Source organism: Nuphar pumila, chromosome 16 (genome assembly GCF_984573655.1).
Source record: "Nuphar pumila chromosome 16, dmNupPumi1.hap1.1, whole genome shotgun sequence".
In the NCBI taxonomy this organism is placed as follows: domain Eukaryota; kingdom Viridiplantae; phylum Streptophyta; class Magnoliopsida; order Nymphaeales; family Nymphaeaceae; genus Nuphar; species Nuphar pumila.
Window position 1 is genome coordinate 44,998,882 of NC_143264.1, and position 16,380 is coordinate 45,015,261.

At 39.1% G+C, this 16,380-nt stretch overlaps 1 protein-coding gene across 1 annotated transcript; it reads left to right on the plus strand.

Moving 5' to 3' along the window:
- Window positions 1-749: 749 nt before the first annotated feature.
- Window positions 750-4,319, plus strand: LOC149813216 (protein STABILIZED1-like). The gene has a single exon (XM_089990753.1). The coding sequence runs from the start codon at window positions 926-928 to the stop codon at window positions 3,992-3,994; it is 3,069 nt and encodes a 1,022-aa protein (XP_089846879.1). The 5' UTR covers window positions 750-925; the 3' UTR covers window positions 3,995-4,319.
- Window positions 4,320-16,380: the final 12,061 nt, after the last annotated feature.

Sequence of the window (16,380 nt, forward strand, 5' to 3'; positions counted from 1 at the left end):
ATATGAGTTATCGCGAGTCCCAAGATATTCCTCCATACACACCGGAACACGCGAATTTGTGTTATGGGGAGAACACACAACACCCTCTCCTCTATTTGGCAATGTGCATGTCCAAATAACTTAAACTAACTGGTAACCGGTTTGTCGGACCCGCACGGCGTTTGCGATGAGCATGCATGTTGCAAAAATTCAAGAGATGTGTGAATTTGAATTACGTAAAAGGATTGGTCGTGTTTCTGCAAATAATCCCGAACCGGAAACCCGACTTAGCTCAATGAGAAGCGGTAAGCACCTGATCGCCCGTCCCACACCTGACAGACTCTGTCTCCAAGATGGATGGTGATCAGGTGCTTAATGTACAAATATTTGTGCAAGCATACTGCACCTGATCTTTTCACGTTGAGGGCTTGGAAAGACCGGTTAATTTCCATCCGTCGATCATTGAAGCTTGGAAATCTAAAGGTAGAGATTAGCCGATTAGCCAAGGCAGCTCTCCTTTCATGTGTTTCTTTTTTAGATGGGATCAGTCAGATCACTTTGGATGTCGTTGATCTTAAGATGAACGAATGAGATGCCCATCACTTCGATGGACCCCACCATTTTTTTTCATGTGCGTTTCGGATGGACGGCATGGGAATGGTTTAAAATGAGCAGCTCACAATGAGCTTTGTTCACTGTTTTGATGAGTGTCGTTCATATTTAAGATGAGCGACATCCAAGGCAGCTCTGACGGAGCTGCCTCTGACGCGATCCTCTCTCTTCTTTTTTATTTCTCTCGGTTTCCTTTTCGTTTCTCTCTCTCTCTCTTGTGTGTGTGTAGCCTCCAAGGCACCGTCTCCGTTTCTTCTCCTCGTTCTCAATCCCGTTTCAAAAGGTTGCAGTTTGAGCTTCGTCTCCCTCCTCTTCCACCACCACCACCACCACCATGGTCTTCGTCAGGCTATTCGATGGCAGAACCCTCGCGGTGGAATTAAACCCCGAGTCCGCCACCCTCACGTCCCTCAAGCTCGCGATTGAGCGCCGTGCCGGCATCCCTGCTTCCCTCCAACGCCTCATCCTGTCGACTAGGGTTTTGGGAGATGCGGGCGATGCTGCTTTGCTCTCCGAGTTGGGCGTCGCTCGTGGTTCGTCCCTCGCTCTCCACCTTCCCCTGGTGGGAGGGATGCAGGCCCCCGTTCCTCCAAGGCCGCGGCTGGAGTTCCTGAGCTCCCGCCCCCCGCCCAATTACGTCGCCGGTCTCGGCCGAGGCGCGACCGGCTTCACCACACGGTCCGATATCGGTCCCGCGAGGGCGGCCCCCGACCTCCCCGATCGGTCCGCCACGACCCTCGGCGGCGGCGGCGCCAGCGGAGTCGGCCGAGGAAGAGGGAGAGGCGGCGCTGCCGACGAGGAAGAGGAAGAGGAAGCCGATGACAAGGGGTACGACGAGAACCAGAAGTTCGATGAGTTCGAGGGGAACGACGTTGGCCTCTTCGCCTCCGCCGAGTACGACGAAGACGACAAGGAGGCGGATTCTGTCTGGGAGAGCATCGACAGGCGGATGGACTCGAGGAGAAAGGATCGGAGGGAGGCCCGCCTGAAGCAGGAGATCGAGAAGTACAGGGCCTCGAACCCTAAGATCACTGAGCAGTTTGCGGATCTGAAGAGGAAGCTGAGCGCGGTGACGGCTGAAGAGTGGGAGAGCATCCCGGAGATAGGGGACTACTCGCTGAGGAACAAGAAGAAGCGGTTCGAGAGCTTCGTTCCTGTTCCGGACACTCTGCTTGAGAAGGCTAGACAGGAGAAGGAGCAGGTCACTGCGCTCGATCCGAAGAGCAGGGCGGCCGGCGGGACGGAGACTCCCTGGTCTCAGACTCCTGTGACGGACCTGACGGCCGTAGGTGAGGGAAGAGGCACCGTGCTGTCGCTGAAACTGGACCGATTGTCCGACTCCGTGACCGGACTGACGGTGGTCGACCCGAGAGGGTATCTCACCGATCTCAGGAGCATGAAGATCACCAGCGATGCTGAGATTTCTGATATCAAGAAGGCTAGGTTGCTGCTCAAGTCCGTGACGAATTCAGATCCGAAGAACCCACCGGGATGGATCGCCGCCGCGAGGCTGGAGGAGATAGCTGGAAAGCTTCAAGTCGCCCGGCAGTTGATACAGAGGGGGTGTCAGGAGTGCCCCAAGAATGAGGACGTTTGGCTGGAGGCATGTAGGTTGGCTAGCCCCGATGAGGCCAAGGCTGTGATTGCCCGAGGCGTAAAGGCCATCCCCAACTCCGTGAAGCTCTGGATGCAGGCGGCAAAGCTCGAGCAGGACGACGCGAACAAGAGCCGGGTGTTGCGAAAGGGCCTCGAGCACATCCCGGACTCTGTTAGGCTCTGGAAGGCTGTTGTCGAATTGGCTAACGAGGAAGATGCCAGGCTCCTGCTTCAGAGGGCCGTGGAGTGCTGCCCCTTGCACGTCGAGCTCTGGCTTGCTCTGGCGAGGCTGGAGACGTATGATCAAGCAAAGAAGGTTCTTAACAAGGCTAGAGAGAAGCTGTCCAAGGAGCCGAGCATTTGGATCACAGCCGCGAAATTGGAAGAGGCAAACGGGAACGCGGAAATGGTGGGGAAGATCATACAGAGGGGTATTAGATCGTTGCAGAGGGAAGGGCTGGAGATCGACAGGGAGGCTTGGATGAAAGAGGCAGAGGCTGCGGAGAGGGCAGGCTCCGTTGCCACATGCGAAGCTATAATCAGGAACACCATTGGTGTTGGGGTGGAAGAGGAAGATCGCAAAAGGACGTGGGTTGCTGATGCGGAGGAATGCAAAAAGAGGGGCTCGATAGAGACCGCACGAGCCATTTATGCTCACGCGCTCTTTGTGTTTGTAACCAAGAAGAGCATATGGCTCAAAGCAGCACAACTCGAGAAAAGCCATGGGACAAGGGAATCTCTTGATGCTTTGCTCAGGAGGGCCGTCACTTATAGGCCCGAGGCCGAAGTGTTGTGGTTGATGGGTGCCAAAGAGAAGTGGCTTGCGGGTGACGTCCCTGCTGCTCGAGCTATTCTACAGGAAGCATATGCTGCTATTCCGAACTCGGAGGAGATATGGCTTGCTGCTTTTAAGCTCGAATTTGAGAATCATGAGCACGAGAGAGCAAGAAAGCTTCTAGCAAAGGCTCGGGAGAGAGGAGGCACAGAAAGAGTGTGGATGAAGTCTGCCATCGTTGAGAGAGAGTTGGGAAACACTTCGGAGGAAAGGAGATTGTTGGAGGAGGGCCTGCAACTTTTTCCGTCATTCTTTAAATTATGGCTTATGCTTGGGCAGCTAGAGGAACGGCTTGATCGCTTAGAGGAAGCTAAAGAAGCATATTCGTCTGGCCTGAAGCACTGTCCAGATCGCGTTCCACTCTGGCTCTCCGTTGCTAATTTGGAGGAGAAAATGAATGGGCTAAGCAAAGCCCGAGCTGTCCTTACAATGGCAAGGAGAAAGAATCCACAAAACCCAGATCTATGGCTTGCTGCAATTCGGGCTGAATCTAGACATGGAAACAAAAGGGAAGCCGAAGCCCTCATGGCTAAAGCGTTGCAGGAGTGCCCAACAAGTGGGATACTGTGGGCAGCATCTATAGAGATGGCCCCACGACCGCAACGGAAAACCAAGAGCCAAGATGCGATCAAGAGATGCAATCACGATCCTTATGTCATTGCTGCTGTGGCCAAATTGTTTTGGCATGACAGGAAGGTAGACAAGGCTAGGGTTTGGTTTAACAGAGCAGTAACACTTAGTCCTGACATTGGAGATTTCTGGGCATGGTACTACAAATTTGAACTTCAGCATGGGACAGAAGAAGAGCAAGCAGATGTGCTGAAGAGATGCATAGCTGCAGAGCCGAAGCATGGGGAAGGATGGGCGATGATTTCCAAGGCTGTTGAAAATTCTCACCAGCCGACAGAGGTCATACTGAAAAAATTGGTAGTTTCTCTGGGAAAAGAAGAAGTCTCTGTTGTGGGCACATAGTTCAGAGTGGTATTTCACTTACTGGTTTGCGGTTCTCAGATTGCACTGCACCTTTAAACAAGTAACTCATTTTGCTTGCCACAAGCAAAGGGCTCCCTTTTTATCCTGGGCAAGCTTTGCAAGTTAGGATCTGTATTTGTGTATTTTGCATTGTAGTTCATGCAATTGCAGTATGAATTTCTCAATGTCAAAGAATGCTTCTGTGGTATTTTCTCCTGACAATGCTTGACTTGCTCTTGTTGCTTTGCATTTGTGAACTTTGAGTTGTTTGATATCAAAGCACATTCCCAATAGAAATATTATAACACCAGCTATAGATTTCGCCATTCTCCTCTTTGGACCCTAAAGAATGGTTAGCCTATTTATTTCTGTCTATGCCTTTCCTGCTCAGAAAAATTGCTTGCTGCCTTAGTTTGTGTTGCAGTTCAGTCATTATTTAGTAACCAACTTGTTGTTGCTTTCCTTTTTATGTATTATTATTCTTTCAACATTTCTTAGTAACAAACTCTTGTAGATTTGTTTGTGGACATTGATTATAGTGAGTGTTGACATTAGTTGGTTGTCCTTTGTAGTTGCTTGCACAATGTTGGACACATTGATTTTTGATAATTGGCACTTTGGATTTCTACAGGGGGCAACACCTTGCTCATGTGAATCTAAAAGGTCCTGCCTGCACCGATCCATACAACAATTTTGGGAGTTGAAATTGGACTCCCGTAGGCATAAGGTTACTTCTTATTTCTGCCCTGCAGTCAGCCCTAGGAGGGCTATCCAAGCATAACTGTAATATCTCAAGGAGGCAATTTAAATAGTTTACATAATCTTCTTACTGTCCCCCTCATTTAGGGGTGTAAAACAGGATGAACCAAGCTGAAGAGTAGGCTATATGAGTTCTTCTTGCTACATTTGGGTGCAGGCCTGTGCTTGTATCATGCCCCTGTAAGCATGTTCAAGTTTGACTTGCTTTTCTAATGTGATGCTATAGTTCAATTTAGGCCTCCTTTGAAGTTTAAATTATGAACAAGTTAATTTTGAGTAGTCCATTTGAAGCAAGCAAGGAGGGAGGCCTAAACCCCCACAAGCCCCAGGAATATTATAAATAAATGAGAGAATAGTATCAATCAGTTTCAAGGATTGCCAATTGCCTCCTTTTCTTGCTTTCTTTATTTTTTCTTCTTGTAATCTAAATTCTCAGGTTATATAATTATTTTGCCTCCCATGCCATGGGTGTGGAAAGGATAGCCTTATAGATAACACCTCCATCATAGTGAGTTGACATAAAACTTAGAGCATAAAGAAAGTTGATTGTGCTACGCATAAAGGAATTTAACTATGGCATGTTGAACAGAGGATGATAACCTGTGGCATGTTGAACACGTGGACAACTTGTTTGATTCATAATGTGGCTCAAGCTCTTGTAGAACTAAGAATAGGGATTTGTGTTTCCAATTATGAGTGGGCTACTTCATGGTATATATATTTTCTCTTCTATGCATTAATCATATTTGAAATAACATCGGCTATACAAGAAGAAAATCTCATGGTATATGTGCTTGTAGATGACTTAGAGATGTAAACGGAAATTGGAAAATCATGTGTGCAAGAAGTTTACGAGCTAGCAACATGAAAACAAGATGTAAGGTTGCAAGTTTAGTTGGAAGGCAAATGAGAAAGACGTTATGGCTAGGTAAGGCAGTTAAGTTTGATATTTAGGCTTTCCATGGGGGGTGGCAGGGGATTTCAGTTTGACCTTTTATTAGGAAGATACTAACTATATGGTTAGATGTAAGTGTCGCATGAGGTGTTTTAACTTTTAAGGATTTCATTGAACTAGGAAATTTGGCTGACATTCCACTAGGAGAGTAGTTGCACTCTTGATCGAATAATAGGCACATATCATGTCTTAGAAAGTTTGATATGTAACACCCCAAATTTTCTATCCCGAAAATTGTGTAATTTTTTTTTGAAATACTCTTATAAAATTGCAGCAAAAATTCAAAGGGGATGAAACTTTGGCATATTACTTCATAATCACATCTTTTTCCAAATATACATCGAATTTAAAATTTAAACATCCATATTAATTAAATGTTCATTACATATCAAATTTAAATAATAACAGTCTATTTTAAATTAAATTAAAATTAGAGTCTTGAGCATTTGTAAATGCTCACAATCCAAAACTATCCAAAAGTGGGAAGGGCTTGGCTCGGTTCCCGTCGCAACCTTCCGCCATTGCCTGATCTTCCATTCGATACTTGAAAACATTTAATTTTAAAAGGGCGAGACAATTAAATCTTAATAGGGCAAAGCTATTCGAAACACAAATTAAAACGAGTAGACAAATATTATTCTGATCTTTCATGCACCCAATTAAGATTAAATACATCAGAATTACATGCATTAATTTCTTACAGTGCATTCAAGCATACATTTACAAATTTTTTCTTAAACAAGCATCCACTTAGCTACAAACAATTAAATATGTATGAACAATTAAAAATGCATGCACTTACCATTGCAGGAGTCGACTGTATGCATGAGTCATTTATTATCTTTAATTAGGTTTTCTTTCTTAGATGATGCCATGCCTATCTAAATGCACATTCAATTTATGTTACAGTTCTTATCTCTGTGGGTACAAACACAGACAATAATTCTGGATCAGAGCTACGACACATGCGATATTTTCAAACAAGGGTAGTTTTGGCTTGGCTAGGCACCATTCACCAGTGCTGGGTGAGGGACGACAAGAACGAGAGAAGTTCTGCACACCGGCATCTCGATGCATCGGACTTTACTTATGAGATTCTGTTCCTCCACGCTGCAGTGTAATATGGAGGGTTCTCCTATCTTCGTGGCTGGGGATGAACAACTTTCCCTGGTCAAATACGATAATCACGAAACTAGACTAGTACCACTTATCCTCTCTTTGTAAGCATTGATATTTAGTATTACATTGTTAGACTTTTCAAATTAATTAATTTTCATGCAACAATCACATGTAAATTCATTTTAGGGATTCAGTCTTTTCAGGACCCATGAATGCATATTTTTAAAACATACGTTTCAAGTATCATTGCACATGCCTTTCCTTCATTTCAAACTTAAACACACATGCAAGGTAAAAGAATGATTTTTAATGACTATATGCATCCAACCATTTGCATCATCATGTACATGTCATTCATATAAAAACAACATACATGAACCATTAATAATTGCATTTGATTAACAAGATGGACTTTATTCGTCCCATTTATTAGCGAGAAACCACGATGGTAAGCTAGTGCATGAGTACTTTATTCAAAGCATGCCTCATATTTGACACTTAATTTCCTGCAAAAAACCGATCTTATCAGTGCATGTTCAATATGATGTTCATTCGCAAAAGCGCACACGAATACACATGAAATTCGCAAGTACATGCTAATCGATTCTTGAATCGGTTTAAAACTTATAAAAACTCTATTCTGTTTGACTGTTATAGAGGTCACAAAAAAGTGAACAATCATAAGACAGAGCTGGATTTTTTACAGTTTATAAATAATTTCGTTGGCTTTCTGATGCCACAAATCGTTTGTAAAAATTCTTCTGGATAAGGGAGATACAACCGGTTTAGTGCACTCCTGTATTTTTTTGTTTCGAATGTCACAGTTTAGTGCTCAGTCCAAGAACAAAGCTCAAAAGTTCACAAAAAATGTGAAATTTTGTTAGCTTTCCAACGCAACAAACTGTTCGCAAAAACTCTTCCGAATGAGGAAGATACGAATGATTTAACAGTTAGGTCTTAGTCTTAAAATACGTATTAACGGGTAATATGCATTCGGGTGAGCCAAAACAGGCCACCCGAATTCATATTTCCATTTTTTTCACATGGACATATCATATAAAACTTCAAAACTTACGTCACATAATTTTTAAATCATTGACAAATCTCATTTTCGCAGCTGTTGGGCTGAAAAATCGATCTGTCTCTCCAAACTTGGTAATTTTTGTAATAATACACATAGCAATGCATATTTTTCCGTGATAAAAATAACGAAAAACATGCTAAGCATCACAATATATGTACGTAACTATTAACTACTATTTCTAACTAAAAATTTTGCATGAAATCAATAAACATTATATGAATTCCAGGAATTTATGAATTTTGTTTCTGACAAAATCCATAACAAGCATTACCTAATTTTGTTTGGTTTTTAATTCAGTATTTCGACCACTTTAGGGGTGAAATCGATTTCTTATTGGAGAAACCAGAATCAATCTCCTTTCATTACTTAAATTTCTATTTTTCGAAAGTACTTCCTTTTTACAACATCTTAATTCGGATTCAAAAACCCGATTTTCATAAAAAATGATTTTTAAGGAATTTTCTTTCGAAAACCCTCTCTATTAAATTTTTGACAAATTCAACACCAATCTCATGCATGGAGGGTGTGGTACATGGTTTGTTCTTATTAAAAATTGGAATAACTCGTGTCTATGAGTTTCGATTTACGTGTAGATAATATAACCCCGACCTCTTTTGCGAAAACACATCTTTTGGTTGTGAAATGAACTTCGCAAGCGAATTGGCTGTCTGCTTCGTATGGTGACCGCGACAAGACGATCCACACGCCCTAGTCACGTACGTATATGCACCTCTTGGTTGGACAGGAGGGAAACTACTAGGAGATGGAGGAAAAGAGAGAGGAGAATGAAAAAGGGGCAAGAGAGATAAGAAGAGCCAATTCGAAGGGAGGCAAAATGGGGGGGGGGGGGTGAGCCCCTCTTATCTATTTATAAGGTTTAGAGATTAAGTCATGAGCTAGGGCTAATCTTAACCCTTGATTTAATCTAAACATACCATTCTTCTACTTATTCTATTTTTTTTTTCTTTTTTTAAATTTTCTTTTTTTTTTTCATTTATGTTATATACAAATTTTTTTAACTAAACTTTGTTTCATATACGTATTCTATTATATGTAATATACTTTATCTAATAAGAGGTATGTGCTTGTCGACACCCCCCACCTTTCCATATTGCAAGAATTGTCTAACTTGCTTGCAAAGCAAGCAAGTTTGATTAGTCAAAATTTATTTCTTTTATTTTTTCTTTTCTTTCTTTCTTTCCTTTTCTCATTTCACCTTATTTTTTTCTTAATTGTTCCAGATTTCCCATCCTAGAAGGCTTTAGGATGGGATGCCCTCCCTCTCTTGGGAGGCTTCCCTATGAATATGCTAAGTTTTGACTTTGGTTTTCTCCTTTTGATTTTTGGTAACTTTTAAAACCTTGTGATTTTGAAGTGTTATTCATTTTTTTCCTTTTAAAGTTGAAAATGAAGTGCCACGTAGGATGGGACGACCCACCTATGTACTCTTACAACTTTATTCAATTTAATTGAATTGTATCTTCCATTCCAAATAAATTATTTTTTAATTAATTAAATTTAGTATTTTTGGATTTCAATTCTTTCAAAACTAGAATTTAGACTTAAGTAGAATGACTTTAAATGAAACTCAAATTATTTTCACATGTAAGTGAATGTCTCTAAACCAAAAATTTGGCTAATTTAGTTATATTTTTTTTCTAACCAAAATTCCAATTCCTCGTAAATGAATTTCGAAAGGGAATTTTCACTAGGGTCGATAGGACCTTTTGGCGTTTGAGTGCATTTCCTATATATATATATTTTAAGTCTCACATAATATATAGTATAATACTTAGTACATATTAGCATTATAAAAATGGGAGGGGGGGGCATGAGCCCCTTATCTATTTATAAGGTTTAGAGATTAAGTCATGAGCTAGGGCTAATCTTAACCCTTGATTTAATCTAAACATACCATTCTTCTACCTATTCTAATTTTTTTTTCTCTTTTTAATTTTTCTTCTTTTTCATTTATGTTATATACATCTTTTTTTAACTAAACTTTGTTTCATTTATGTATTCTATTATATGTAATATACTTTATCTAATAAGAGGTATGTGCTTGTCGACGCCCCCCCCCCCCCCCCCCCCCCCCCCACCTTTTGGGGTTTCCAACCTTTCTATATTGCAAGAATTGTCTAACTTGCTTGCTTGCAAAGCAAGCAAGTTTGATTAGTCACAATTTATTTCTTTTATTTTTTCTTTTCTTTCTTTCTTTCTTTCCTTTTCTCATGCTTTCTCATCCTAGAAGGCTTTAGGATGGGATGCCCCCCCCCTCTTGGGAGGCTTCCCTATGAATATGGTAAGTTTTGACTTTGTTTTTCTCCTTTTGATTTTTGGTAACTTTTAAAACCTTGTGATTTCAAAGTGTTAAATTCATTTTTTTCCTTTTAAAGTTGAAAATGAAGTGCCGCGTAGGATGGGACGACCCACCTATGTACTCTTACAACTTTATTCAATTTAATTAAATTGTATCTTCCATTCCAAATAAATTATTTTTTAATTAATTAAATTTAGTATTTTTGGATTTCAATTCTTTCAAAACTAGAATCTAGACTTAAGTAGAATGACTTTAAATGAAACTCAAATTATTTTCACATGTAAGTGAATGTCTCTAAACCAAATTTTTGGCTAATTTAGTTATATTTTTTTTCTAACCAAAATTCCAATTCCTCATAAATGAATTTCGAAAGGGAATTTTCACTAGGGTCGATAGGACCTTTTGGCGTTTGAGTGCATTTCCTATGTATATATATATATATATTTTAAGTCTCACATAATATATAGTATAATACTTAGTACATATTAGCATTATAAAAATGAGGGGGGGGTGTGAGCCCCTTATCTATTTATAAAGTTTAGAGATTAAGTCATGAGCTAGGTCTAATTTTAACCTTTGATTTAATCTAAACATACCATTCTTCTACCTATTCTATTTTTTTTCTCTTTTTAATTTTTCTTTTTTTTCATTTATGTTATATACATTTTTTTTAACTAAACTTTGTTTCATATATGTATTCTATTATATGTAATATACTTTATCTAATAAGAGGTATGTGCTTGTCGACCCCCCCCCCCCCCCCCCCCCCCCTTTTGGGGTTTCCAACCTTTCCATATTGCAAGAATTGTCTAACTTGCTTGCAAAGCAAGCAAGTTTGATTAGTCACAATTTATTTCTTTTATTTTTTCTTTTCTTTCTTTCTTTCCTTTTCTCATTTCACCTTGTTTTTTTCTTAATTGTTCCAGCTTTCTCATCCTAGAAGGCTTTAGGATGGGATGCCCCCCCCCCCCCCCCCCCCCCCTTGGGAGGCTTCCCTATGAATATGGTAAGTTTTGACTTTGGTTTTTGGTAACTTTTAAAACCTTGTGATTTTAAAGTGTTAAATTCATTTTTTTCCTTTTAAAGTTGAAAATGAATTGCCGCGTAGGATGGGACGACCCACCTATGTACTCTTACAACTTTATTCAATTTAATTGAATTGTATCTTCCATTCCAAGTAAGTTATTTTTTAATTAATTAAATTTAGTATTTGTGGATTTCAATTCTTTCAAAACTAGAATTTAGACTTAAGTAGAATGACTTTAAATGAAACTCAAATTATTTTCACATGTAGGTAAATGTCTCTAAACAAAAACTTTGGCTAATTTAGTTATGTTTTTTTTTCTAACCAAAATTCCAATTCCTTATAAATGAATTTCGAAAGGGAATTTTCACTAGGGTCGATAGGACCTTTTGGCATTTGAGGGCATTTCCTATATATATATATTTTAAGTCTCACGTAATATATAGTATAATACTTAGTACATATTAGCATTATCAATTTATCACATATAAAGACTTTTTTGAAAATTAATGAATAGAGAAACCAACTAAGTGGAGTAAAAGTGAAGTAAGATCACGTCTTATATGGATGCAACAAGTGGACAAGGGAGCACTTCATCACTGGGTACGATTTCTAGCAAGCCTCTTTGTTCTTCTTCATTAGGAGGCATTTTAAAAACAATGCCTGGAATGCAGAAAAAACAAGAAATAGAACATATTGATAGTATTCTTTTTATGTTCTTGTTATGCAAAATTTGCCTTTTAATTTGTTAAGATTTGTAGGGTTCAAAGATTTGTTTATTGCAATTGGTAATCATGGCCCTATTTATGTGCCACCAAGTAGTGAGATTCCAAAATGTTGGATGAACAACAACAACAATAACAACAACAACAACTACTACTACTATTACTACTACTACTACTACTACTACTACGCCTTCATCCCAAAACAATTGGGGTCGGCGATATGAACCAAAAAAGAAAATCATTTTGGGTCTTCCACCTGAATCCTTCTCCTCCAATCATTTCTATCCAATGCCATGTTCTCGGTGAGGTTCAAAGCATTCATATCCTTTCCTATCGTCTCCATCCAAGTCTTCTTAGGCCTACCCCGACCTCTTTTAACTAATATATTTTCCCATTTCTCCATCCTTCTAACTGGAGCATCATTAGGCCTTCGCCGAATATGTCCAAACCACCGTAAACGATTCTCTCTCATCTTATTTTCAATGGATGCAACGCCTACCTTCTTACGTATCTCCTCATTTCAAATCTTATCTTTTATTGTATTTCCACACATCCATCTAAGCATACGCATCTCAGCTACACTCATTTTTTGAATATGATGTCTCTTGGCAGCCCAACATTCCGTACCATATAGTAAAGCAGGCCTAATTGTCGTCCTATAAAACTTTTTCTTCAACCGCAATGGCATTCTACGATCACACAACACTCCAGTTGTACTTTTCCATTTCATCCACCCAACCTTTATCCTATGATTTACATCTCCATCAATTTCTCCATACTTTTGAATGATAGATCCCAAATATTTGAAACAGTCATCCACCGATATTTCTTGCTCAGCAAGCTTTACTACACTCCCATCACTACTTCGTTGCTTACTAAACCGACATTTCATATATTTTGTCTTACTCTTAGTCAACTTAAAACCTCTTGCTTCCAATGTCTGTCTCCATAATTCTAACTTAGCATTAACCCCAGCTCTAGACTCATCAATCAAAACAATAGCATCAGCAAACAACATACACCACAACACATTTTCTTGAATTGATCTCGTAAGCTCATCCATCACTATAGCAAATAGGAAAGGGCTTAATGCAGATCCTTGATGTAACCCAACCGTTATGGGAAAATTGGTTGTCATCCCTCTACAAGTGCGGACATTAGTTACTACTCCTTCGTACATATCTTTAATTATACTAATGTACTTGAGAGAAACACCTTTTTTCATCATTGTCCACAACAGAACATCCCTCGGTACTCTATCGTATGCCTTCTCCAAATCAATAAAAACCATATGCAAATCTTTGTTCCTCTCTCTATATCTCTCAATAAGTTGTCTAAGAAGATGTATAACTTCCATAGTTGATCTTCCAGGCATAAAACCAAATTGATTCTCCGATATCATGACAACCTTCCTCAACCTATACTCAATCACCCTCTCCCAAAGTTTCATAGTATGACTCATGAGTTTTATACCACGATAGTTTGTGCAATCTTGTATATCACCCTTATTCTTATATATAGGCACCAAAGTACTCTTCCTTCACTCATTAGGCATCTTATTTGTCCGCCAAATCTTGTTAAAAAGATTTGTCAATCATTCTAAACCTTTCTCACCCAAGCATTTTCAAGCCTCGATAAGTATACCGTCTGGGCTAACTGCCCTTCTTGATTTCATTTTCTTCGAAGCCTCTGCAATTTCGTTCTTTTGAATCTTGCGCATGAAGTCATGATTTATCTCATGAAAATGTTGGATGAATCAAAACAAAAAAAATTCAAATATTAAGAAAATGTTAGATCTTCTTGGTCTACCACTGGGTGCATTATTATGTCATATATTTGGAAGGATACCATTAGAAACAAGTCCTACATAAACCTACTAGTCAGTTCTTCAAGTGGTACAATTTTTATACAGTCGGATGTTGCAGAAGGGAAAATCAAAGATACACATTTTATTACTGATTTTCTAACTCCTACTATAGAAGAGATTGACCCTCAAAATGCCGTCCAAATTGTGACTGATAATGAGAGTAATTACAAAAAAGCAGGGCATATTCTTGAATATAAGTTTTCCAACATATTCAAAACATCATATGCTGCACATGAGATTGACTTGATGTTGGAAGATATTGATAAATTGCCCATGTATCTGGTGTTATGGCTGATGCTAAGATGATTGTAAAGTTCATCTACAACAAGCAACTTGTTTTAGATATAATGAGGACCCATACTAAGAGAAGAGAATTGCAAAGGCCTAGTGTCACAAGATTTGCTTCTCATTTTTTATGCTTGCAATCAATCTTGAGATAAGAAGAAAGCCTTAGATTTATGGTTGCCTCATCTAAATGAAGAAAGTTAGACGTTACTAAAGAGGGTGAAGGGAGATAAGTGACACACAATTCAAGGAGATTTTTTTTGAAAAAATGAGGACATCATTGTGGTTGTTAGAGCCATTGGTTAGAGTTTTAAGAATGGCAAATGGAGAAGGAACTACAATTGGTTATTTGTATGAGGCATTAGATCAAACAAAAAAAGCTATCAAGAGAGTTCTTAATATTGAAATCAACAAGTATAAGGTGTATTGAGATATCATTGACAAGAGGTGGAACAAGCTTGTGCACAACCCTTTACATGATGCCGCAACTTATTTGAAATTTGAATCCTCCTTTCTTTTGGGATAAGAAGGTCAAATTGGATAGAAAAATTAGGAAAAGACTTGACATTATTACCAACATAATGGTTCCCAAAGAAGAACAAAAAGAGCTGGCATTAGAGTTGATGAAGCATCATGCTAGGGATTCTGAATTGTTCAAAGGAGGGTTGGCTATGGATCTCATCTACTCAGCACATCCAGTAAGTTTTTCTCTCATTGTTTTTAATTATGTACAATTTTATTTATAAATATATTATTTATCAAATACTCAATGTAAGAACATGAAATCAACAAACATAATGTTTTGGCTTTTTAACTTTTTATCCTTTTCAAGGCTATGGTGGAAAATGTTTGGTGCATGTTTTTCTGAGTTACAAAACTTAGCAATGAAAATTTTGGGACAACCATGCAGCGACTCGACTTGTGAACAAAATTGGAGTGCATTTGTGAGGCAGCCAATATAAAGAAGAAAATCCAGCTTTTACCCACAAGACTGAGTAATTTGATATTTATACACATGTACACACTCATGAAGAACAAGGTTCAAGAGATAAAAAAGTTCAATGCAAGTGCAATTGATATTTTGATAATATAAATTTTGAAGATGTAGAAGGTGGAGCAGTCTATCGAAGTGAAGATGAAGATGATGCACAAAGACGATCAAACAATGAAGATGGCTCGGACTCGTACTCTTATGATGATGTTAAGATTTAAGAACCTTGCAAGGCATTATAAGTTTGGAAGTCTAATCTTTACTATCTAGTATAGTGCAATGCTTAAGATCAATTAATTTTCTGCATATTTACATTGTTTGTCATGTTGTTTATGTCATATTATGGCTCCTTTGCTTTACATCTATTTTTTCTTATTTTTTTCATTTTATTTTTTAAATCCTGAGATTTATTGGAAAACCTATAATATCCTGATAGTATACCTAGCCGAGATACAGCCGCTACCGATATTTGTGACTATGGTTAGAAACTTAGAAGTAAAAATGCCTGTGTTTTGTAATGGCTAAATCTATTTGTAAGAGTCTCTTTCAACTGTAGTGAAGGTGGGTGGAGATTTGGGGGGTTTGACAGTACCAGTGGTCTAGCATGAAAGGGAATTGTAAGGGAGTGAGTATCTTTCCCTAGGGTTAAAAATCATATGTTTTGGGTATGTTACACTTTAAATTTAGTATATGGGAAAATATTCCTTGGTAAATATTGGGAAGAGAATGTGTGAAGGGCTTAATGAATATCAAGAATGTAGAGGGATTCAAAACTTCAAGTGTGAATTTGGATTGAAGATGCAATGTGGAGTGTGTTATTGGGCATTAAAGTGGGGGTTATGTAGAGATTGGTCTATGATAGAAGGCAACTTGCGCATAAGAGCAACATAGATATACCTTCATGGTAGGGTCCGACACATGGAAACAGATTATTTGGAGAGATTAGTGGAATCCTTAACCTCCAAAGAGGTAAGCTTTTCACTTGTCAGGTTCAGAAGCTTCTCAAGAAAATGATGTTGAACATGGAAGAAAGATCCTAACAAGACTGAGGAAGAGACTTGAGGAGTTGGAGATGAACATGATGAGGTTGATGCCTACATCTTCCTTGGCAAATGTCTTAATTCTTTCTAACCATTCCAGTTAATCATGCTTGTTCTCATGTATATGAATTGGATTCTATGAGTTCCTTGACTGAAAGACTGCACTTAATCACTTTTTCCCTTGACCACTATGTTTATCAAGATAAGGACCAATGAG